The sequence below is a fragment of the Oncorhynchus mykiss genome, chromosome 28 (assembly GCF_057628025.1).
Source record: "Oncorhynchus mykiss isolate SJ-2025 chromosome 28, ASM5762802v1, whole genome shotgun sequence".
Taxonomy (NCBI): domain Eukaryota; kingdom Metazoa; phylum Chordata; class Actinopteri; order Salmoniformes; family Salmonidae; genus Oncorhynchus; species Oncorhynchus mykiss.
The window spans coordinates 20,485,144-20,508,200 of record NC_143049.1 but is presented as its reverse complement, the minus strand read 5'-3'; the positions used below and the strand labels follow the sequence as shown (position 1 = coordinate 20,508,200).

At 43.0% G+C, this 23,057-nt stretch overlaps 1 protein-coding gene across 8 annotated transcripts in view; it reads left to right on the top strand.

The window, feature by feature from the left end:
- The window catches only part of LOC110508698 (sickle tail protein), a 53,441-nt gene extending 34,542 nt beyond the window's left edge, over positions 1–18,899 (top strand). For 3 of the 8 annotated variants that reach the window (XM_021589420.3, XM_036966355.2, XM_036966357.2), the window contains 11 exons: positions 1,189–1,325; positions 1,597–1,744; positions 1,836–2,367; positions 2,625–2,916; positions 3,118–3,374; positions 3,801–3,971; positions 9,049–9,168; positions 12,118–12,201; positions 14,259–15,890; positions 16,514–16,651; positions 17,350–18,899. In XM_021589420.3, the coding sequence (XP_021445095.3) occupies positions 1,189–1,325; positions 1,597–1,744; positions 1,836–2,367; positions 2,625–2,916; positions 3,118–3,374; positions 3,801–3,971; positions 9,049–9,168; positions 12,118–12,201; positions 14,259–15,890; positions 16,514–16,651; positions 17,350–17,763 (3,925 nt within the window). In that variant the 3' untranslated portion in view covers positions 17,764–18,899. Of the gene's footprint in view, positions 1–1,188; positions 1,326–1,596; positions 1,745–1,835; positions 2,368–2,624; positions 2,917–3,117; positions 3,375–3,800; positions 3,972–9,048; positions 9,169–12,117; positions 12,202–14,258; positions 15,891–16,513; positions 16,652–16,807 lie in introns of all 8 variants that reach the window. The other 5 variants (XM_036966359.2, XM_036966361.2, XM_090225614.1 and 2 more) reach the window with 5 other exon arrangements.
- Positions 18,900–23,057: the final 4,158 nt, after the last annotated feature.

Sequence of the window (23,057 nt, the reverse complement as noted above, 5' to 3'; positions counted from 1 at the left end):
AATATAATTACGCAATTAGTTTCAGCTAAAGTGGGATTAATAAATCAACTGTGGTTATGCAATCGGTTTCCAGTGATATAACAAATGTTATGCAAAAATGAGTCATCCTCCTATAGCTCCTCCCACCAGCCTCCTCTGGCCCGGAATGTGGTACATACAGTATCCCAGCTATGGAATGAGTCATTGGTGTTCTGCCAAAAATGTCTAATAATGTTGCACAATGTTTAAATATGCAAGTGAGGCTGTTTCCCTTGTGATCAGGGGGGACTGTGTTACAGACTGTGATAGGAGAGATAAATAATGGAGTTAATGTCAGCTCATTGGACTAAATTAATGTTAGAGATAGGCTCACGGGGGGCGTTAGAAAAAACCTGTTGAACAACTGTTATCATATACTGTATGTAGCTGTTATGTAATATTGAGAGCACTGTTTGGATGGGAAAACAGATATTGGGAAACAGCTATTTGTCACACTTTCTCACGCTTACCGTAGTTATTTTGGATAGTGAGTCCCGTTTAGGTCCAGACATGCATGTACTTGCTGTGTGACTTTGGATGAAGCATTGTTGCTTCAGAAGAATCCAACCGTTATGGTCATTTTACATTTGACCATTCATTTCAGCAGGAATTTAATTGACTAAAATAAGTTTACATTAGTCATGGTCATTGTTCTGCATCTGGTTGTTAAACACCTGTTTTGAGTATTTTGATTGCAGCAGCTGACACAGAGATTGTCAGACTGTAGTCAACAAACAGCTTCTGACTGAGCATGTCAAACAGGTTTCTACTCTGTCAGCAACACTGTATCTTTATGTTTGAACTTCCCTCCTGCCATAACATCAGGGCTAGCTTAAAACTGTATCGAAGGGTAATGGGAAGCTTAGGTTTTTAAACATGATCTTATCTATAACATTATACTGCAAAAGTTTGAAATCAATTGCATGTCATGAACTCAATGTTTTCTGCCATCTTGTCTATTGCTGGTTATTATATTAGGAGAAATCACCATGCAAAAACTACGGAGGCTATGAGAAGTGAAAAACTGAACAATTTATTTGTTGCGCAGTGAACACAATCACAGCATAGGGCCAGGCCAATCTCCAATGTCTTTCCTTGTCATTCCAAGCATGACAATTGTTTTTACTGTAATGTAATGGCCAGATGTGTAACCTAACCTATGTCTCTCAGGGAGCTGGAGGAGTACGTAGACTGTCTGAGAAGAGACTTGTCCTCTTGCCCAGGTCAGCTGTCAGTCACCCTCAGGGATGTGGAGGAGGGAGCTGTCAACCTCAGGAGGGTGGGAGAGGTCTTGGCTGGGCTTAAAGGTGAGCACTGTCTGGGGCTGCAGCTAGAGGTTAGCACATCACTGACCACAGGTAGAAGATGTTGTGCAAGCAATGTTGTGCAAGCAGAGTTACCAATAGCAGAAGTTATTCCACAGCCACAGTAGCAGCATTAATCAAATCCAATAGTTATTCACAGCCAGTTATGTCATGTTTTAAGGTAAGGGTTAGCTGATGCCTCTTTGAATGTGTGACAACATTTGGATTGATGGCCCAACTACCTCCTCCCCCTCTCCCTCCCTCCCTTCGTCAGGTGAGTTTCCTAGCCTCCAGGGGAAGATGCGGAGGGTTCTGCGTGGGGAGGTAGAGGCACTGCACTTTCTGAAGGAGGAGCCTCACAAGATGGACAGCATGCTTAAGAGGGTTAAAGCCTTGACAGAAGCTCTCAGCGGTCTCAGAAGGTACATGCTGCCCCTGTATATCCTCCATAACATGTAAGAGGATGATTGATGATCTGAGTAGTCGAATAAAGTCATGTTGCGTTCCCTTCAGATGTGTCACAGAGAATCATCCTCACGATCCCGAGCCTGGAGCAGCCAAAGCATTCATAGAGGGGGCTGTAGAGCCTGCCATTGCCCAGTCCGATCCCCCACTGAGGAATCGCCCCACCGTGGAGTCCCCCAATCCCCAGCCCAGGTCCTCTGTCAGACCGCCCCTACCCCAGCTCCAGGGCCAGAACCCCGCAGTCAGGCCAGACATGGCCCCCACGTCTCCTGTCGTCATCCACCGTGTAAAGAGCTCTCCCGTCGATATGCAACCGTGTCAGCACTCAGTGGCCCTGCCGCACCACCACCACCCCAGCCCCCCGCTGACCCCCACCCATGGCCGAGACTCCCCCACCGTGGCCAAGGTCAGTCCCCGCAGCCGGGAGAACAGCCCGGCCCTGCAGAAGAGAATGATCACCTGGTGCGGAGATGGACCGGCCCCCACGGCTAGCAGCACTGAGACCACCACACAACCACCTGGCTCAGCGGAGAACCAAACCAACAGGGGCAGCATCAAAAGCAAAGTAATGGACATTGAGGTAGTCATCCGTCTGATATATATTCTCAGCAATTATCTAATTGACTTTAATGAGACAATGTGTCTTAGGTTGAACTGGAGAGTGTCTATAAACCACAGTGGTCTGTTACTTACTGTGTAATATAATCATAGAGCATAGTATAACTGATTAATCATAGGCTTCTGCCAGTTCTCTCAGAAAGTAATCTCAGCAAAGTGCGTCTAAATTTCAGATTGGTATGAGTTGAGATGTCTGGGCCTCTCTCTCCCACCACATAGGCTGCAGAGAGAGAGGGGGACCTGGAGGAGGGGAGGCCACCACAGAGATCAGCAACCTCTGCTGGGAGTCAGTTTGATCAGATTCTCCAGGAGGCCCAGGCCAGCCTAATGATGGCCATCCCTGACTTAGAGTTGACCGAGACGGGGAGGAGTGAGTCTCAGTCTCCCAATCCACCCCTAGCTCCAGACCAGCCATCTCTCCCCCAGACCCTCCCAGAACCAAAGATGCCCCTCAACACTCCACTGCTAGACAAGATGGATGTTCCTGAACCTACTGAGGCATCTCTTCCAGGTAAGAAACTTTGGAAGTTAATAGATCCATTAAAATGTTGGAAACTATGGAAGGACATGTGTTCTGTTTTATTTGGGTTCAGTTTAGGATTAGTATCTTGACTAAATGCGAAGATATATTAATATTATTTTCTGTTTTGTAAAGTACAGTACATTCTATACAGTGTACTTTTGTCTGTGTCTGTGTGTCGTCGTCTGACAGAACCCACTCAGCCAGCTAATGTGGCTTCTGAGATGACTATTCAGGGCAGCCCTGAGCGACCACACAGGCCTATGGTTGAGAAGCCTCGCAGGCCCAGTGTGGAGAGAGAGATGAGGAACAGCCCAGAGAAAGCAGGGAAGTCCCCTCCACCGCCCCCACCACGGAGGTTCTTCACCTCACCATCAAGCCCAGGGCTGACCACAGGGAGGTCTGGAGAAGTCGTCTTTACTACCAGGAACGAAGCTGCCACCACACGGGTGTGTGACTAATTTGTTTGGCAGTTTCCCTAGTCAATCAGCATTCCAAGACATTTGTCTTCAAAAGGATAACCTCAGTGTCTAGAAATAAACATTCAACATGTGACCCAACATTCATATACAGTGCCTTGCGAAAGTATTCGGCCCCCTTGAACTTTGCGACCTTTTGCCACATTTCCATCTTTAAACATAAAGATATAAAACTGTATTTTTTTGTGAAGAATCAACAACAAGTGGGACACAATCATGAAGTGGAACGACATTTATTGGATATTTCAAACTTTTTTAACAAATCAAAAACTGAACATTTGGGCGTGCAAAATTATTCGGAATCTTTAGTATGCAGACTATGCACATATGACCTAGTGGGGGATAGAGTGTCAATTTATTCAAGACAGTTTTCAAGTGTTTTACTATCCCCTTCAGGACGATGAAGAGGCGGTATTCCTTCAACCCAGTCCCAAACCCACCAGACAGCCCCCAGAGGTCAAGCCCAAGCCCCAAACCACATCTGTTATCACAGCCTCAGCTGAGCCAGAGGAAGAGGAGGATGAAGAAGAGGATGAGGAGGAGGATACATTCATGAAGGAACTACAGGTAAATAAACACTCTGTCAGATACAGAGTGACATTTCATGACATTTAATCCTAGTAAAAATTCCCGGTCTTAGGTCAGTGAGGATCACCACTTTATTTTACGAATGTGAAATGTCGGAATAATAGTAGAGAAAATTATTTATTTCAGCTTTTATTTCTTTCTTCACATTCTCAGTGGGCCAGAAGTTTATATACTCAATTAGTATTTGGTAGCATTGCCTTTAATTTGTTTAACCTTGATCAAACGTTTCGGGTAGCCTTCCACAAGCTTCCCACAATAAGTTGGGTGAATTTTGGCCCATTCCTCCAGACAGAGCTGATGTAACTGAGTCAGGTTGGCAGGCCTCCTTACTCGCACACGCTTTTTCAGTTCTGCCCACAAATTGTCTATAGGATTGAGGTCAGGGCTTTGTGATGGCCACTCCAATACATTGACTTTGTTGTCCTTAAGCCATTTTGCCACAACTTTGGAAGTATGCTCGGGGTCATTGTCCATTTGAAAGAGCAATTTGCGACCAAGCTTTAACTTCCTGACTGATGTCTTGAGATGTTGCTTCAATACATCCACAGAATTTCCCTGCCTCATGATGCCATCTGTTTTGTGAAGTGCACCAGTCCCTCCTGCAGCAAAGCACCCCCACAACATGATGCTGCCACCCCCGCCCCGTGCTTCACAGTTGGGATGGTGTTCTTTGGCTTGCAAGCCTCCCCCTATTTCCTCCAAACATAACAATGGTCATTATGGCCAAACAGTTCTATTTTTGTTTCATCAGACCAGATTATATTTTTCCAAAAAGTACAATCTTTGTCCCCATGTGCAGTTGGAAACGGTAACCTGGCTTTTTTATGGCAGTTTTGGAGCAGTGGCTTCTTCCTCGCTGAGCGGCCTTTCAGGTTATGTTGATATAGGACTTCTTTTACTATGGATATAGATACTTTTGTACCTGTTTCCTCCAGCATCTTAACAAGGTCCTTTGTTGTTGTTTTGGGATTGATTTGCACTTTTCGCACCAAAGTACATTACATCCTTCCTGAGCGGTAAGATGGCTGCGTGGTCCAATGTGGTTTATACCTCCGTACTATTGTTTGTACAGATGAACGTGGTACCTTCAGGCATTTGGAAATTGCTCCCAAGGATGAATCAATCTTGTGGAGGTCTACCATTTTTTTCTGAGGTCTTGGCTGATTTCTTTTGATTTTCCCATGATGTCAAGCAAAAAGGCACTGAGTTTGAAGGTAGGCCTTGAAATACATCCACAGGTACACCTCCAATTGACTCAAATTATGTAAATTAGCCTATCAGAAGCTTCTAAAGCCATGACATCATTTTTGGGAATTTTCCAAGCTATTTAAAGGCACAGTCAACTTAGTGTATTAAACTTCTGACCCACTGGAATTGTGATACAGTGAGTTATAAATGAAATAATCTGTCTGTAAACAATTGTTGGAAAAATGACTTGTGTCATGCACAAAGTAGATGTCCTAACCGACTTGCCAAAACTATAGTTTGTTAACAAGAAATGTGTGGAGTGTTTGAAACTAGTTTTAATGACTCCAACCTAAGTGTATGTAAACTTCCGACTTCAACTGTACATACCACAAATACACTACATGACCAAAAGTATGTGGACACCTGCTCGTCGAATATCTAATTCCAAATTCATGGGCATTAATATGGAGTTGGTCCCTCCTTTGCTGCTATAACAGCCTCCACTCTTCTGGGAAGGCTTTCCAGTAGATGTTGGAACATTGCTGCAGGGACTTGCTTCCATTCTGGGACTTGCTTCCATTCAGCCACAAGAGCATTGGGGAGGTCGGGCATTGATGTTGGGCATTTAGGTTTGGCTCGCAGTCAGCGTTCCAATTCATCCCAAAGGTGTCCGATGGGCTTAAGGTCAGGGCTCTCTTCAAGCCAGTCAAGCTCTTCCACACCGATCTCAACAAAGGGGCATTGTCATGCTGAAACAGGAAAGGGCCTTCCCCAAACTGTTGCCAAAAAGTTGGAAGCACAGCATCGTCTAGAATGTTATTGTATGCTGTAGTGTTAAGATTTCCCTTCACTGGAACTAAGGGGCCTAGCCGGAACCATGAAAAATAGCCCCAGACCATTATTCCTCTTCCACCCAACTTTACAGTTGGCACTATGCATTTGGACGGGTAGCGTTCTCCTGGCATCCGCCACACCCAGATTTGTCTGTTGGACTGCCAGATGGTGAGCGTGATTCATCACTCCAGAGAACGCATTTCCACTGCTCCAGAGTCCAATGGCGGCGAGCTTTACACCACTCCAGCCGACGCTTGGTATTGCGCATGGTGATCTTAGGCTGCCCGGCCAAGGAAACCCATTTCATGAACCTCCTGACAAATAGTTATTGTGCTGACGTTGCTTCCAGAGGTAGTTTGGAACTCTGTAGTGAGTGTTGCAACCGAGGACATACAATTTTTATGCACTACACATTTCAGCACGGTCCCATTCTGTGAGCTTGTGTGGCCTACCACTTTTCGGGCTGAGCCATTGTTGCTCCTAGATGTTCCCACTTCATAATAACAGCACTTACAGTTGACTGGGGCAGCTCTAGCAGGGCAGAAATTTAACAAACTGACTTGTTGGAAAGGTGGCATCCTATGACGATTCCATGACGATTCCATGTTTAAAGTCACTGAGCTCTTCAGTACGGGCCATTCTACTGACAATGTTTGTCTATGGATTTCATACACTTGTCAGATATGGGTGTGGCTGAAATAGCAGACGCTGTCGTACAATCTACTAATTTGAAGGGTTATCCACATACTTTTGTCTATATAGTGTATGTACAAAGCATTTGTCCATTTTGGATATTTTTAACATAAACATTAACACTAGTGTACATGCATTACTACACTGAACAAAAATAGAAATGCAACAATTTGCATGTTGCAATCTTTCCTTCTATATTTCTTTATCCTTTATTTAACTAGGCAAGCCAGTCTAGAACCAATTCTTATTCACAATGACGGCCTAGGGACAGTGGGTTAACTGCTTTGTTCAGGGGCAGAATGACAGATTTTTTCTTTGTCAGTTCAGGAATTCGATCTAGCAACTTTTCGGTTACTGGCCCAACGCTCTTAACCACTAGGCTACCCGCCGCCCCAGTTACAGTTCATATAAGGTACTGAGTCAATTTAAATAAATTCATTAGGCCCTGACCTATGGATTTCACATGACCGGGAATACAGATCTGTATCTGTTGCTCACAGATACTTCATGCAGAGCGACACATCTCCTTTGCATGAAGTTGATCAGGCTGTTGATTGTGGCCTGTGGAATGTTTGTTTTTTTTTTATTTAAAAAAAAAATGTGTACCCCTTTTTTCTCCCCAATTTAGTGGTATCCAATTGTTGTAGTAGCTACTATCTTGTCTTATCGCTACAACTCCCGTACGGGCTCGGGAGAGACGAAGGTTGAAAGTCATGCGTCCTCCGATACACAACCCAACCAGCCGCACTGCTTCTTAACACAGCGCGCATCCAACCCGGAAGCCAGCCGCACCAATGTGTCGGCAACCTTGGTTAGCGCGCACTGCGCCCGGCCCGCCACAGGAGTCGCTGGTGCGCGATGAGACAAGGACATCCCTACCGACCAAGCCCTCCCTAACCCGAATGACGCTAGGCCAATTGTGCTTCGTCCCACGGACCTCCCGGTCGCGGCAGAGCCTGGGCGCGAACCCAGGGACTCTGATGGCACAGCTGGCACTGCAGTACAGCGCCCTTAACCACTGCTCCATCCGGGAGGCCGGCCTGTGGAATGTTGTCCCACTGCTCTTCGATCCCTGTGCGTAGTTGCTGGATATTGGTGGGAACTGGAACACGCTGTCGTACATGTCGATCCAGAACATCCCAAACATGCTCAATGGGTGACATGTCTGGTGAGTATTGGGGCCATGGAAGATCTGGGACATTTTCAGCTTCCAAAAATTGTGTACAGATCCTTTCCACATGGGGCCGTGCATTATCATGCTGAAACATGAGATGATGACAGCGGGATGGCATGACAATGGGCCTCAGGATCTCTTCACAGTATCTCTGTGCATTCAATTTGCCATCGATAAAATGCAATTGTGTTCGTGGTCCGTAGCTTAGGACTGCCCATGCCATAACACCACCATGGGACACTGTTCACAATGTTGATATCAGCAAACCGCTCGCCCACATGACGCCATACGTCTGCCATCTGCCCGGTACAGTTGAAACCGCAATTCATCCATAAAGAGCACACTTCTTCAGCATGCTAATGGCCATCGAAGGTGAGCATTTGCCCACTGAAGTTGGTTACGACGCCAAACTGCAGTCAGATCAAAACCCTGGTGAGGATGACGAGCACACAGATAAGCTTCCCTGAGCCGGTTTCTGACAGTTTGTGCAGAAAGTCTTTGGTTGTGCAAACCCACAGTTTCATCAGCTGTCTGGGTTAGCGACAATCCCGCAGGTGTAGAAGCCTTGATGTGGAAGTCCTGGGCTGGCGTGGTTACACGTGGTCTGCGGTTGTGAGGCCGGTTGGACGTACAGCCACATTTTCTAAAACGACGTTGGAGGCGGCTTATAGTAGATAAATTAACACTAAATTCATGTCAAATGCACACTCCCTCAAGACTTGAGACATCTGTGGCATTGTGTTGTGTGACAAAACTACATGTTTAAAATTGGCCTTTTATTGTCCTCAGCACAAGGTGCACTTGTGTAATGATCATTCTGTTTAATCAGCTTCTTGACATGCCACACCTGTCAGGTAGATGGATTATTTTAGCGAAGGAGAAATGCTCACTAACAAGGATGTAAACTAATTTGAGCACAACATTTTAGATAAATGAGCTTTTCGTGCATATGAAAAATTCCTGGGATCTTTCATTTCAGCTCATGAAACATGGGACCAACACTTTACATGAATGTCACCTTCTGTTGTTCAATGGAGGAATGTCTGTGTGAACAAGAATAGCCAAATACATCAGATAGTGTGATATTTAACTCAGCATTTGTTGTACAGAGCCCTTGTCATGCAATCTGGAATCTGTGATCTAATCAGTGCACTTTAACCTCCTCAGGTGTTTCAGAAGTGCACTCTTAGAGATGTAGGCACAAAGTGTGTTGTAGACCTCACAAGCACTGCATCACAAGTCAGACAGATAGAACCAGAGCTCTCCCTTTCACCCAAAGTCCCTAAGGTAACAGATGCCTTATTACTAACCCCCTGTGTGTGGTGTGCTTATGGTCTGACCTGAGGCCTGCGCTCATTGCTTATATAGTGCATTCGGAAAGTATTCAGACCTCTTGATTACGCTACAGCCTTATTCTAAAATTGAGTCAATTGTTATTTTTCCTCATCAATCTACACACAATTCCCCATAATCACAAAGCAAAAACATTGTGTTTTTTATTTTAGCAAATGTATAAAAAAAATTCTGAACTGAAATATCACATTTACATAAGTATTCAGACCATTTACTCAGTTCTTTGTTGAAGCATCTTTGGCAGTGATTACAACCTCAAGTCTTCTTGGGTACTGAGGAGTGGCTTCCGTCTGGCCACTCTACCATAAAGGCCTGATTTGTTGAGTGATATAGAGATGGTTGTCCTTCTGGAAGATTCTCCCATCTCCAAAGAAGAATTCTGGAGCTCTATCAGAGTGACCATCGGGTTTTTGGTCACCTCCCTGACCAAAATCAAATCAAATCAAATGTATTTATATAGCCCTTCGTACATCAGCTGATATCTCAAAGTGCTGTGAGAAACCCAGCCTAAAACCCCAAACAGCAAGCAATGCAGGTGTAGAAGCACGGAGGCTAGGAAAAACTCCCAAGAAAGGCCAAAACCTAGGAAAAAACCTAGAGAGGAACCAGGCTATGAGGGTTGGCCAGTCCTCTTCTGTCTGTGCCGGGTGGAGATTATAACAGAACATGGCCAAGATGTTCAAATGTTCATACATGACCAGCAAATAATAATAATCACAGGCAGAACAGTTTAAACTGGAGCAGCAGCACGGCCAGGTGGACTGAGGACAGCAAGGAGTCATCATGCCAGGTAGTCCTGAGGCATGGTCCTAGGGCTCAGGTCCTCCGAGAGAGAGAAAGAAAGAGAGCGAGAAAGATAGAATACTTAGAGAGCATACTTAAATTCACACAGGACACCGGATAAGACAGGAGAAGTACTCCAGATATAACAAACTGACCCTAGCCCCCCGACACATAAACTACTGCAGCATAAATACTGGAGCCTGAGACAGGAGGGGTCAGGAGACACTGTGGCCCCATCCGATGATACCCCCGGACAGGGCCAAACAGGAAGGATATAACCCCACCCACTTTGCCAAAGCACAGCCCCAACACCACTAGAGGGATATTTTCAACCACCAACTTACCATCCTGAGACAAGGCTGAGTATAGCCCACAAAGATCTCCGCCACGGCACAACCCAAGGGGGGCGCCAACCCAGACAGGAAGATCACATCAGTGACTCAACCCACTCAAGTGACGCACCCCTCCTAGGGATGGTATGGAAGAGCACCAATAAACCAGTGACTCGGCCCCTGTAATAGGGTTAGAGGCAGAGAATCCCAGTGGAAAGAGGGGAACCGGCCTGGCAGAGACAGCAAGGGCGGTTCGTTGCTCCAGAGCCTTTCCGTTCACCTTCACACTCCTGGGCCAGACTACACTCAATCATATGACCCACTGAAGAGATGAGTCTTCAGTAAAGACTTAAAGGTTGATACCGAGTCTGCGTCTCTCACATGGGTAGGCAGACCATTCCATAAAAATGGAGCTCTATAGGAGAAAGCCCTGCCTCCAGCTGTTTGCTTAGAAATTCTAGGGACAATTAGGAGGCCTGCGTCTTGTGACCGTAGTGTACGTGTAGGTATGTACGGCAGGACCAAATCAGATAGATAGGTAGGAGCAAGCCCATGTAATGCTTTGTAGGTTAGCAGTAAAACCTTGAAATCAGCCCGTGCCTTAACAGGAAGCCAGTGTAGGGAGGCTAGCACTGGAGTAATATGATAAAAAAAATTGGTTCTATTCAGGATTCTAGCAGACGTATTTAGCACTAACTGAAGTTTATTTAGTGCTTTATCCGGGTAGCCGGAAAGTAGAGCATTGCAGTAGTCTAACCTAGACCAAGGCTAGACCAAGGCTCTTCTCTCCCGATTGCATAGTTTGGCCAGGCGGACAGCTCTAGGAAGAGTCTTGGTGGTTCCGAACTTCTTCCATTTAAGAATGATGGAGGCCCCTGGGTTATTGGGGACTTTCAATGCTGCAGAAATGTTCTGGTACACTTCCCCAGATCTGTGCCTCGACACAACCCTGTCTCAGAGCTCTACGGACAATTCCTTCGACCTCATGGCTTGGTTTTTGCTCTGACATGCACTGTCAACTGTAGACAGGTGTGTGCCTTTCCAAATATTGTCCAATCAATTGAATGTACCACAGGTGGACTCCAATCAAGTTGTAGAAACATCTCAAGGATGTTGAATTGAAACGGGATGCACCTGAGCTCAATTTCGATTGTCATAGCAAAAGGTCTGAATACTTATGTAAATAAGGTTGGATTTTTAATTCAATGCTTATCTAGGCCTCTAACACTAATTTGATCTGGGGCCTGACTGTCTGTGCTTTCAGCTTCATCAGCCTCTGAATCTGGTCTAAGCTTGGATCTAGAGCTTGCTTGTGATTGAATGTGCTTCTGAATACTGGTCTGACTGCCACTCAGTGCTGTGTTTTGCTATTGCTGCTGGAATGGCCTGGGGGGCGGAGGTTTGGTGTTTCTTATGTTTTCTTCTCATGAAAATGTTATCTCTGCTTTTCAAAGAATTGACTGATGTCTCATATAAAAGATGTACGGTGTCTCTTGGTGTTGGAAAATATTTTCTCTTGATTTCCAGTTCCCTTCCACTTTGAGATTACGGACTAATCATTCACACTGTGCAGTGTTCTTGCCTGGCTTTGTGAATGAATCTGCATCTGATATTTTGTTCCCTTATCACATTGTGCTTGACTCTATTTCCCTTAGTGTTCTACGCATGCTCTCTTGGCTGCCATGGCTGGTCTCGTCACTGTAAATGAAAGTGTAAACTGAATTCAAAGAGCTGTTGTGCAATGATGTTATCCCCTAAACTGTCCTAGGAGAGTCAGGAGAACCAGGGTAAAGAAAAAAGTGTGCTCAACACCGATGAAAACAGATTTGACACTGTACCAAAGAGTCCCAGGGTAAGTCTTTCATTCCCATATTACCTATGTTCCTCAGTCTGAATACAGTATATACAGGTAACTGCCAAAATAAAGGAAACACCAACATCAAGTGTCTTAATAGGGCGTTGGGCCACCACGAGTGGCCAGAACAGCTTCAATGTGCCTTGGCATAGTTTATACAAGTGTCTGGAACTATATTGGAGGGATGCGACACCATTCTTCCATTAGAAATTCCATCATTTGGTGTTTTGTTTATAGTGGTTGTGGAAAACATTGCAGCGGGAACCGCTCCATAATCTCCCATAAGTGTTCATTTGGGTTGAGATCTGGTGACTGAGACACACAAACACCCTTTAAACCCTCTATGCTCCTTTGAGACCCCTCTTTCAAAGTCACTGAGATCTCTTCTTCTAGCCATGGTAGCCAAAATAATGGTCAACTGACCCTAAGCATGATGGGATGTTTTATTTGTTTAATTAACTCAGGAACCACACCTACAGTGCCTTGCGAAAGTATTCGGCCCCCTTGAACTTTGCGAACTTTTGCCACATTTCAGGCTTCAAACATAAAGATATAAAATTATTCAGCCCCTTTACTTTCAGTGCAGCAAACTCTCTCCAGAAGTTCAGTGAGGATCTCTGAATGATCCAATGTTGACCTAAATGACTAATGATGATAAATACAATCCACCTGTGTGTAATCAAGTCTCCGTATAAATGCACCTGCACTGTGATATTCTCAGAGGTCCGTTAAAAGCGCAGAGAGCATCATGAAGAACAAGGAACACACCAGGCAGGTCCGAGATACTGTTGTGAAGAAGTTTAAAGCCGGATTTGGATCCAAAAAGATTTCCCAAGCTTTAAACATCCCAAGGAGCACTGTGCAAGCGATAATATTGAAATGGAAGGAGTATCAGACCACTGCAAATCTACCAAGACCTGGCCGTCCCTCTAAACTTTCAGCTCATACAAGGAGAAGACTGATCAGAGATGCAGCCAAGAGGCCCATGATCACTCTGGATGAACTGCAGAGATCTACAGCTGAGGTGGGAGACTCTGTCCATAGGACAACAATCAGTCGTATATTGCACAAATCTGGCCTTTATGGAAGAGTGGCAAGAAGAAAGTCATTTCTTAAAGATATCCATAAAAAGTGTAGTTTAAAGTTTGCCACAAGCCACCTGGGAGACACACCAAACATGTGGAAGAAGGTGCTCTGGTCAGAAGAAACCAAAATTGAACTTTTTGGCAACAATGCAAAACGTTATGTTTGGCGTAAAAGCAACACAGCTAAACACACCATCCCCACTGTCAAACATGGTGGTGGCAGCATCATGGTTTGGGCCTGCTTTTCTTCAGCAGGGACAGGGAAGATGGTTAAAATTGATGGGAAGATGGATGGAGCCAAATACAGGACCATTCTGGAAGAAAACCTGATGGAGTCTGCAAAAGACCTGAGACTGGGACGGAGATTTGTCTTCCAACAAGACAATGATCCAAAACATAAAGCAAAATCTACAATGGAATGGTTCAAAAATAAACATATCCAGGTGTTAGAATGGCCAAGTCAAAGTCCAGACCTGAATCCAATCGAGAATCTGTGGAAAGAACTGAAAACTGCTGTTCACAAATGCTCTCCATCCAACCTCACTGAGCTCGAGCTGTTTTGCAAGGAGGAATGGGAAAAATGTCAGTCTCTCGATGTGCAAAACTGATAGAGACATACCCCAAGCGACTTAAGGGGGCTGAATAATTTTGCACGCCCAATTTTTCTGTTTTTGATTTGTTAAAAAAGTTTGAAATATCCAATAAATGTCATTCCACTTCATGATTGTGTCCCACTTGTTGTTGATTCTTCACAAAAAAATACAGTTTTTTATCTTTATGTTTGAAGCCTGAAATGTGGCAAAAGGTCGCAAAGTTCAAGGGGGCCGAACACTTTCGCAAGGCACTGTATGTGGAAGCACCTGCTTTCAATATACGTTTTATTCCTAAATTACTCAGTGTTTCCTTTATTTTGGCAGTTACCTGTATATTTTTTTAATGATAATAGATATTTCCCTCCTTTTTTCCCAGGTCATGTATTATGTTATGGGACAGATATCCAATGAAAAGCCTCCATCGGGAAGAACAGACCAATCGGAAGGGAGAGAGGGAACAGTGTCCCCCTCACAGGTGGCAAACACAAATATGCTTGACTCCCAGCAGCTAGAGTTACTAACAGCAGATGAGTCACCTCTAGTGGTGGAGTGCGAAGATTGTCCTCTTGAAACACAAAAGATAGCAGTTGGAGAAGATAGTGAGAAGGCGAGCCTCATAGATGAGAATGACCTGAAGGATCCTGTTGAGAGTCAGAAAGAGGAGGTGGCTGAACCTGTGTGTTCTACAATACCTGCAGAGAAGAAGGACTTACCTGCACCTACCGAATTGAGCACTCATCCTGCTAACAGTATACCATCATCTCCACCAGTACCAGTAAATCAGTCTATGACTGTTATAGCTCAGGAGGGTTCAGGTAGTCCAGTGTCTCCTCCACCAGTAGAGAGTGTGAACCTGGATGACAGCCAGAGCCAGCAGGTAGTATTTAGGTCATCCAGAGGCAGAGCACCACGGTATGTAGAGGAGAGCAGCAGCCTGAGCCCTGACCTCCCCGACGAGGAGGGCTCTCCTCCCCCTGAGAACATCTCCTTCATGATGATTACCAGCAACAGAGTGCAGGCTCTGTCCACCAGGCAGTACCAGGAGATAGTAAGTAGGACCAACGGGTCCGAGGTTCAGACCGTCAAGGTGGGGAACGACACCACCAGCGTCAGCCAGGAGGAGCACTGTGGCTTCGATAGGAAGCCTGTGATCATCATATTCGACGAGCCCATGGACATCCGGTCGGCCTACAAGCGTATGTCCACCATCTTTGAGTGTGAGGAGGAGCTGGATGTGATGCTGCACCAGAAGAGCATCGAAGAGGAGAACGAGGAAGCAGAGAAGAATGTACCTCAGGTAAAGCCTAACACTGATCTCCAACAGGCAAACAAGACAGCAGTGACAGAAAACACTGCAAACGGTCACAGTAATACTCCTGCTGTGGTTGTGCAACAGACAAGTACATCAGAGTGCTCATCACCAGAACAGTCTAAAACAGAGTCCTCAAATGGCAGCAAACCAGAGTCCAAAAATAAGTTCAAATTCAAGTTCCCAACAAAAAAGATGGCGGCCATCAGCCAAGCGATTCGCACTAGGACCAAAACAAGCAAGAAGACGCTCCAGGTGGTGGTCTATGAGGACGGGGAGGACGGACACATGAAGGAGACCAAGAGGTTTGAGATCAACAGCAGCAGCAAACCCCAAACTAACTCCAGTCCCCTCACCACTGTGAATAACGTAATGTCATCAAGCACTCTCACCTGGTCAAACTCTAAACACAGAACAGAGGCGATCTGTAAGAACACCTACGAGTCCAGAAACAGTTTAGATGAGACCATTAAAAAGCGGGAGATCATCATGGATAATATAAGCCCCTCTGCGCTTAAGATAGACTCCTGTGAAGAGTCTCCATCCACTATGAAACTCAAACGAGAGAGGGAGGGCAGTCCCTCCAAGAGGTCTGCCCCTCCTCAGGTCTTTAAGTCCCTTAATCCTCAGAGTAAGAAGTCCAAACCACAACTTCCACAGCTTCCCAGACCGTCCATCACGAGCAGCTCCAATAAACAGGTCTCTCTTAAAGTTGCTTCCCTCTAACTGCACTGGTGGCTGGGTCCCTGGTAGATTTCCAACCTCTAACCAATAAAGATTAACATGTTTTTCAGGTGTTGCTGGGGATACAACCTCTGCTTATAAGCTGTCTTTGTGGTGTCAGCTGACATGATTGTTGTCCCTTGGGAACTGGGTTGCTATGATGTGTTTTTGTGAACTTTGAACAGTTAACTTTGTCTGGGTCAAAGTGACAGGCTTTAAAATGACTGGCTTTATACTGTACTTGTGGTTCTGTTGTGCATGCTCTGCTCTCAGAGTTGTTGCAGGTTGGTCAGTGGTTCCCAAACTTGGAAAAAAGTTGTGTACCCATAACTTGACCCACCAGCTCCCTACATATACAAAATAAAATACAGGTGAACACAAAATCCACCATTACAGATAATGTCTCAGGCTATGCCCTAGAGCTACCCCTGCTTGTACCCCAGTTTGGGAAACACAAACCTACTGTAAGCATGCTGGAATCTTATTTCTGGATACAGGTTTTTCTTTGTTGTTGCTTCGGCTCTTAGGTGTTTTCATAATCCGTCCCTAAAATACACTATCATTTTTGTGTTTATTTTTGTCTGTTTGAATATTTACAGAATACCAGTGGCTCTCCTTCTTCAAGTCAGATGTCACGTTCTGCATCTGCAAAGTCCTGGCAGCAACCAGCCGGGTCAGCTGACAAACCAGGAGGAAAAGCTCAGAAGCTCCAGGGCAATCAGAAGCAGTTTCGACAGGTAGTTTTACTATAAGATGGCCTGTGTCAGGAAGTATTGGAGCAACCACTTTCATGATGTAGAGAAGTGCGTTCATGTAAAGCATTGGAAACTGTACAATTATAAGATGTTTGTTGAATCCATGCGTTCTCTGTCTTGTTCTCCTATGTCTTCAAGACCTTTTGACTTACCATATGTACCCTCTTCACCTCTATATGCTCCATGAGCATGCTCAGCATGTAACTTTCAGTCCCTTGGAGATGGAGACAAGGATAGAAGATTGCCAAGGATATATTCTCTTCACTTTTTGAAGATCTCCTTGAATTAAGCATTTTCATTTTTTGCAAACAAATGCGATTCTCTAAACTTAAACTAAAGCAACTCAAATGATCCATCTAAATTCACCCTCTGTCAGCTATCCAAGTATTCTTTAACCCTCTTCATCTCACCCTGAGTAGCATGATATTTATGTCATAAACATTGCGTGTGCTTGATGAGTAAGTGCATTTAATTGGTTCATTAGTGGGCACCATTAACCCTTTAGATCATTTCCTGACTTCATCTGTTTTACTGTGGTTGTTTATATTTTCAATTAATCATCTATTTTTTGTGTATTTTAGTGCCATCATGCTTTGTAACATTGTTTATTTATCTTTGTATAATAACACTTATTTTGCCTTTCTTGACATTCCATGTCTCCTGCCATCTTTGTTTCGCAGGCCATCAGAAGTACTAAGAAAGCAGGTGGGGATAGTAACCATTCTTTCCTTGCTTTACCTGCTTCTAAGATCCCAGCCTTTTGTCATAGCTCTGGAAAAAACACGTCATCCCCAGATCCTAACTCTGTGCCTAACCCTATTAAATCACCTTCATCCTTCCCATCCTCCTCACACAAGTCTTTCATCCCGTCTCTTAATCTGAGTCGTCTCGTCCCTCCTAGCCCGTCTCTCAATGACAGACGTCAAAATCTTTCCCTCTCGTCTCAAACCCAAAATGGCCAACCCAGCCATTTCTCTTACTGCTCATCTTCCTCTTCCTCCTCCAACTCCCCCTCTTCCAACTCATCCTCTTTGTCCCCCACATCCACGTCCTCCACCTCATCCTCCCCTCCCTCCCCTCCCCGACTGCCATGAGTCAAGGTGCAAGGAGTATCCACCGCATTGCACATATACCCAGCTTCACCGGTCACAAGATGCAATGTGGACACAGCAGCAAAACCACACAAACACCAGCAGCTTCTTTATCCAAGGACATATCATGATCTTTTTATATCTATTTAAATTACAGTGGAGGGAAATGCTGTTTTCATGGAAACATAATCCAATTGCAGGGCAGTCTTGTTTCTCTCGATCCCTTCCATACGTTTTTGATAATGAACAGTTTGAAAAAGAAAATACATTGACCTGGTTTTCATTCAACACTCACTTTGAGCAAGAGGACCTTTTTATTTCTGCCTCGGCTTTTGTATGATGATAACCATATTAACAAGATAACTACTTTGCATTACAAATGATCAACACAAAAAGGTGCAAACATTCTAGAATTAATGCTAATGCAGTTTAGTGGTGCTGGAAATCTGGATTTTATTTTTATTGATGTGAGAAATCTTTGGTTTAATTGATGGTGTTGAATATAATGTATATTTTATAAGAATTTGAGTGACAGATAATATGCAGATTTGATCTAAAATAACAATTTATTATATAAGGAAATCAAATGATTTTGGGGATAGATATAGTATATTTCATCTAGCATCTGTCATTCACTTGTCATCTATGCAATGATCTTAGATGTGTAGAGTGTGAGTGGAACTTTAAGGAAAAAAAGAGCTTGGTGATTTCTTAAGCTTCCTATGCATTGCCAAATTGTTTGAGCTAACAAGATAGCTACTGTACAATCAAAGTGATGTTTAGAGGACTTTTATGGCAGTAGATGTGGTAAATGCCAAAGTATTTGGTTTTACAGACCATGTATCTAAGACATGCACTGTGTGGATGTTGTAATGTTTTCCTTTTGGATGGCACCAACTTATTTTAACCAAATAGCTTACTGTGATACTCTTATATTCATATCAGTAACTGGTGTTTACATACAAGTACATTATAGAGATTTGACATATTTATCTGTAATATTAGAGAACTATTGTGTTTGCACAACTCCTATTTAGTGTTCTCTGATTTTGTAAAGCTGTAAACCATGTTGTAAAAATGTATTGTGGAATTAAATACTTGTGAGTTTGAAAAACTAATAAAGGGCTTTCTGTTAGTGATTTGCTGTATGCTTCTATTTGTTCATGTTATATTCATTTGTATAATTGTATGAAAATATGTTTACTGGCGTAGGTATTGATGCAAAATAAGTTTGCACTTCCTATTATTGCCCAACAGAGGGCAATGTACACATGCAATTTTACACAGGAAAGAGGGCAGCCAGACAGCTTTTGCGTAGCAGTATTTTTCCAATGTTCAGAATCATTTACATAAAATAACTATACGTAAATGTAATACAGATTTCAAACAGATTTTGAAGCAATAATTTGCTTCAAGTCCAAAATAAATGTGTGAAATTCTAAAAGAGCTGAAACAATAGATCTTAAATATGGTCTCTGATTAGGTCATGGATATTGCTCTGACAAAGAAATAAACATTACATAAAAACACATTTAGACTTGACAAATATCTGAGAGAATGTCATTAACACATTTATCACAGAGGGAAAGAAACATAATGAGATATCTCATCCTTTTAATTAGTAAATTATTAGTAATTAGTTTCATTAAATGATAATTAGCTCATATGTAAATTCCAGACATAATGAATCCCAATGCCCATCTACTGTAATTAGCATATCATCATTCTGCATCATATTTAACACAGGAAAGTTGAAGAGAGTCCAGATTGTGAGATGCAACTCAGAGGGAGGGATGGCTGGTAATTAAAAATAACTCATTTTAGCATCATAGGGTTAATTATTATATCTCCCAATGCATTATGGTAGAGCTACATCAACAGCACAAGTCTAGGAGGACATCCACAAACCAACAAGGAACTTTCTGTCAGTTAATCAAAGATGTGGCTCCCTAATTTGCATTTCTAATTGGAATTACTGTAATGAGGGTGTGAATTAGTATGCTTGCCAAATTAGCCAAGTAGTTTTCTGTAAGTAAAGTGGCTTGTAATACTAGAATTGTGAATTAGTTTGCCATGTTGTTAGATCTTCAGCAATGGTAGAAGGCATGATAGAGGAGAAGTCAAGCTGTTAACCCAGTAAGAATCTGTATTTACAAATACCAACATATCCAGTACTGCCAAGAATGACAATTAGCCTATTAAATCACACCATAGAGCAGTGGACACCAACCCTGGTCCTGGCGTGTACAGGCTTTAATTCCAATCATCAAGGGCTTGATCATTAGTGGAATGAAGGAAAATGTTAAAGTATTGCTCTTTGGCAGGAACAGAAGTCTACATATGACCCTGTAGCTCCCCAGGACAAGTGTTGGTGACCAGTGTTGTGTAAAGAAATGTTTCCTATGGTCGGTCACAGTCAATGGCCACCATCTATTATTGTGGCTAAAAATAGATTAGGGTAGAATGTGTTCAAATCTATTGTCTTCATTTTTAACACTGTTGCCCTAAATCAATAGAAGTGCATCACGTGAGTGGTGGCCTTTTTTGGTATAAATCCATATCGCGGAAGTTCAGCATTACAGCGTGATTGAAATTTAAAGGCAATATTCCCGCGTTATCAGAGACTGAATTCACGGTAAACGGTGCATATCTTGGCTCAATCGGAAATGACATATACATTTCTATAGCACAATCTGAAATGTTTAAGCGATGCAGATTAAATAGAGCCTTTAGATATTCATTATGCAGATACTTTTGCAAGACGTTTCTTAAAAAGGAAGCAAATGTGACAAATATTTCCAATATAAACTCTCGTTTTAGTTGCAAAACACAACTGTTTGGACTAATGATTACACACCAGTACTGCAGAGAGCAAACAAATAATAATTTAAGTGACACTAAAGTAAGTGACACTAAATTGTAGTGGGTAGATAAAGTGGGGCACTATTTTCTCGTTAGAAATACATTAGTGTCCCACGTCACCTGGCACATTAAAGTATCAATGAGATTTTGTAGAGTTTTATAGATAACACAGTGTTTTTACAATTTTGGGAACATTCCAAGCTCCTGATGAAAACATAACTAAAGGAGTCTGCACAGATTTTACTTGATCCTGAAACACCTCTATTATTCCCTAAATGCTGTCCCCTTTCACAAATTGAGCATATTTTCTATCCTAAGTTTCTTACATTCAGTGTCCTTCCTTTCCTACCCTTGTTATTTCCTTCCACTGTCATCCTATGCGGTTTATGTGTTATTTAGACTCAATTTTGAAATGTTATGAACAACTAAAACAATATAATTCAATGTACAGTACTTTAGAATATCTAATGAAGGAAATTACATTTAAAATGATTAAAGGTTTATTTTGTGAATTTTTATAGCTTGAAAAGGTCCCTGTCCCACTAGTGTAACACCATTCAGGGGAAGCGAGACAGTACTATCAATCTAAATGTCATAAAATATAAAAGCTGTTTACATGAATGGTTATCACATTTTAAAACAGTCTACTATTCATTCTAGTACCAAAAGCTAGATTGTTAAATTATAATTGACAGAATGACAGCCTTAACATTCTAGTGCAAGGTTTCATAGTATGTCGGTTTTTCATGATTTTCAACGGGCCACCCCATCTAAGAAACCTGTACACACACATACACTACAGTAAGGTCATACTAACCAAACCAATTTTTTTCATTCCAGAACACATGCAGCAACAACCCAATAACATTTGTTGTGGTTAGTTATCAAAATGACCATAGTACAGTACCCTCATACACAGATGTGCCACGACACCTGATGACTTGAATCAATAATGAAAGTGTGTGCAATATACTTCAATATAAGTCCAGAGGCTTTATGCAATTCATTTCAGGAGGGCACTGATGGTAAGCTCTGGCATATAGAGACATGTATTTTAGTTCAATAATAGCTACTAACTATTCATCAAACTGTAGGTACCCTCTGTCTTTGTTCTTTTCTTTATTCAATGGACTTTCCTCTTGTAGCCTAATTCCGTTATTACTGATTTGGTACATCCTTTGTGCGATTAGAGCTAGGTTTATTTTTAGATTACTATGAATCCCTGTACAGTGCAAGATTTCTTCAAACCCAAGGGTCTCAAGAAAGAGGGTCTCCTGTCCATAGTTACACATGGGTCCAGACCACAGGCATATCAAGGTTATTATTATACAAGTATGAAAAAATGAAGGTTATTCAAAAGAAAACTATATAGTCAGTAGAAGATAATACCATTGTGTGCAGTACATGATATCTAATATGACACAAACCATATTTATAAACCAAAACATAAAATCAACAATGCACCAATAATTACTTGGTTCCAGATCCCCAAACTTCAACTTCTTTGGAATTTTTTTTACTATACATGCTCAGCTCCCCAAAAGCGTTTCTGGCACACGACCTTGGCTGAGGCACTAATTCAATTGAGTGTTTTTGAGGGCATCACCTCAGGCTATTCACTCACCAGAGGGGCCAAGAGATAACTCCAGGCACAGTCTGACAGCAAGCAATTTTCTATCACCATTAACTACTTTAATACTTCATTAACAATTAATTAAATCAAGTCTTTGAGGAATTATGTCTTAAAAGTAAGATCAAGAATAAAGACCATGTTCATTTTCAGAATCACCTGTATTCACCAAGTACTGTACATTTACGCAGAATTTGCTTCATTGTGAAGATGCTGCCAGCAATAGACAATATACAAACAAAATAGACACAAGTCCACATAAACATCATACAGCATATACAGTATCGGTACAGTAAACATAACACTGGAGTTTAGGCTGATCGCAGTGGGAATATATATCTATATAAACAGAGGGATTTTACACAGTGCATATACAGCGTTGTGAGGAAGACCAGAGGTGTACATAATGAAAATGAAGTATAGTGCAGATTGGTATTTGAGGTCATTGATGACAAGGTGCAGTAATCGTCCCAATGCAGTCACTTAATCCCCATGAGCCTGGTTGATGAGGGCCACAGCAGGGAAGAAACTGTTCAGGGGGAGGGCGGTATTGGTCATGATTGGCCTAACCTGTCTGCCAGAGAGGAGTCTTTGAAAGATGGGGGGTCTGGAATGGGCAGGGTAGGAAATGATCGTACCTGCATGCTTCCTAGTCCTGGAGCTCTGCAGGTCCTTGATGGTGGGCAGGTGACAGCCTACGAACTTCTCCGCAGACCGAACAATGCGCTGCAGTTTGCACTTGCAGCAGGCAGACCCAAACCAGATGGTGATAGAAGAGATGAGGATTGACAATGATGGACGTATA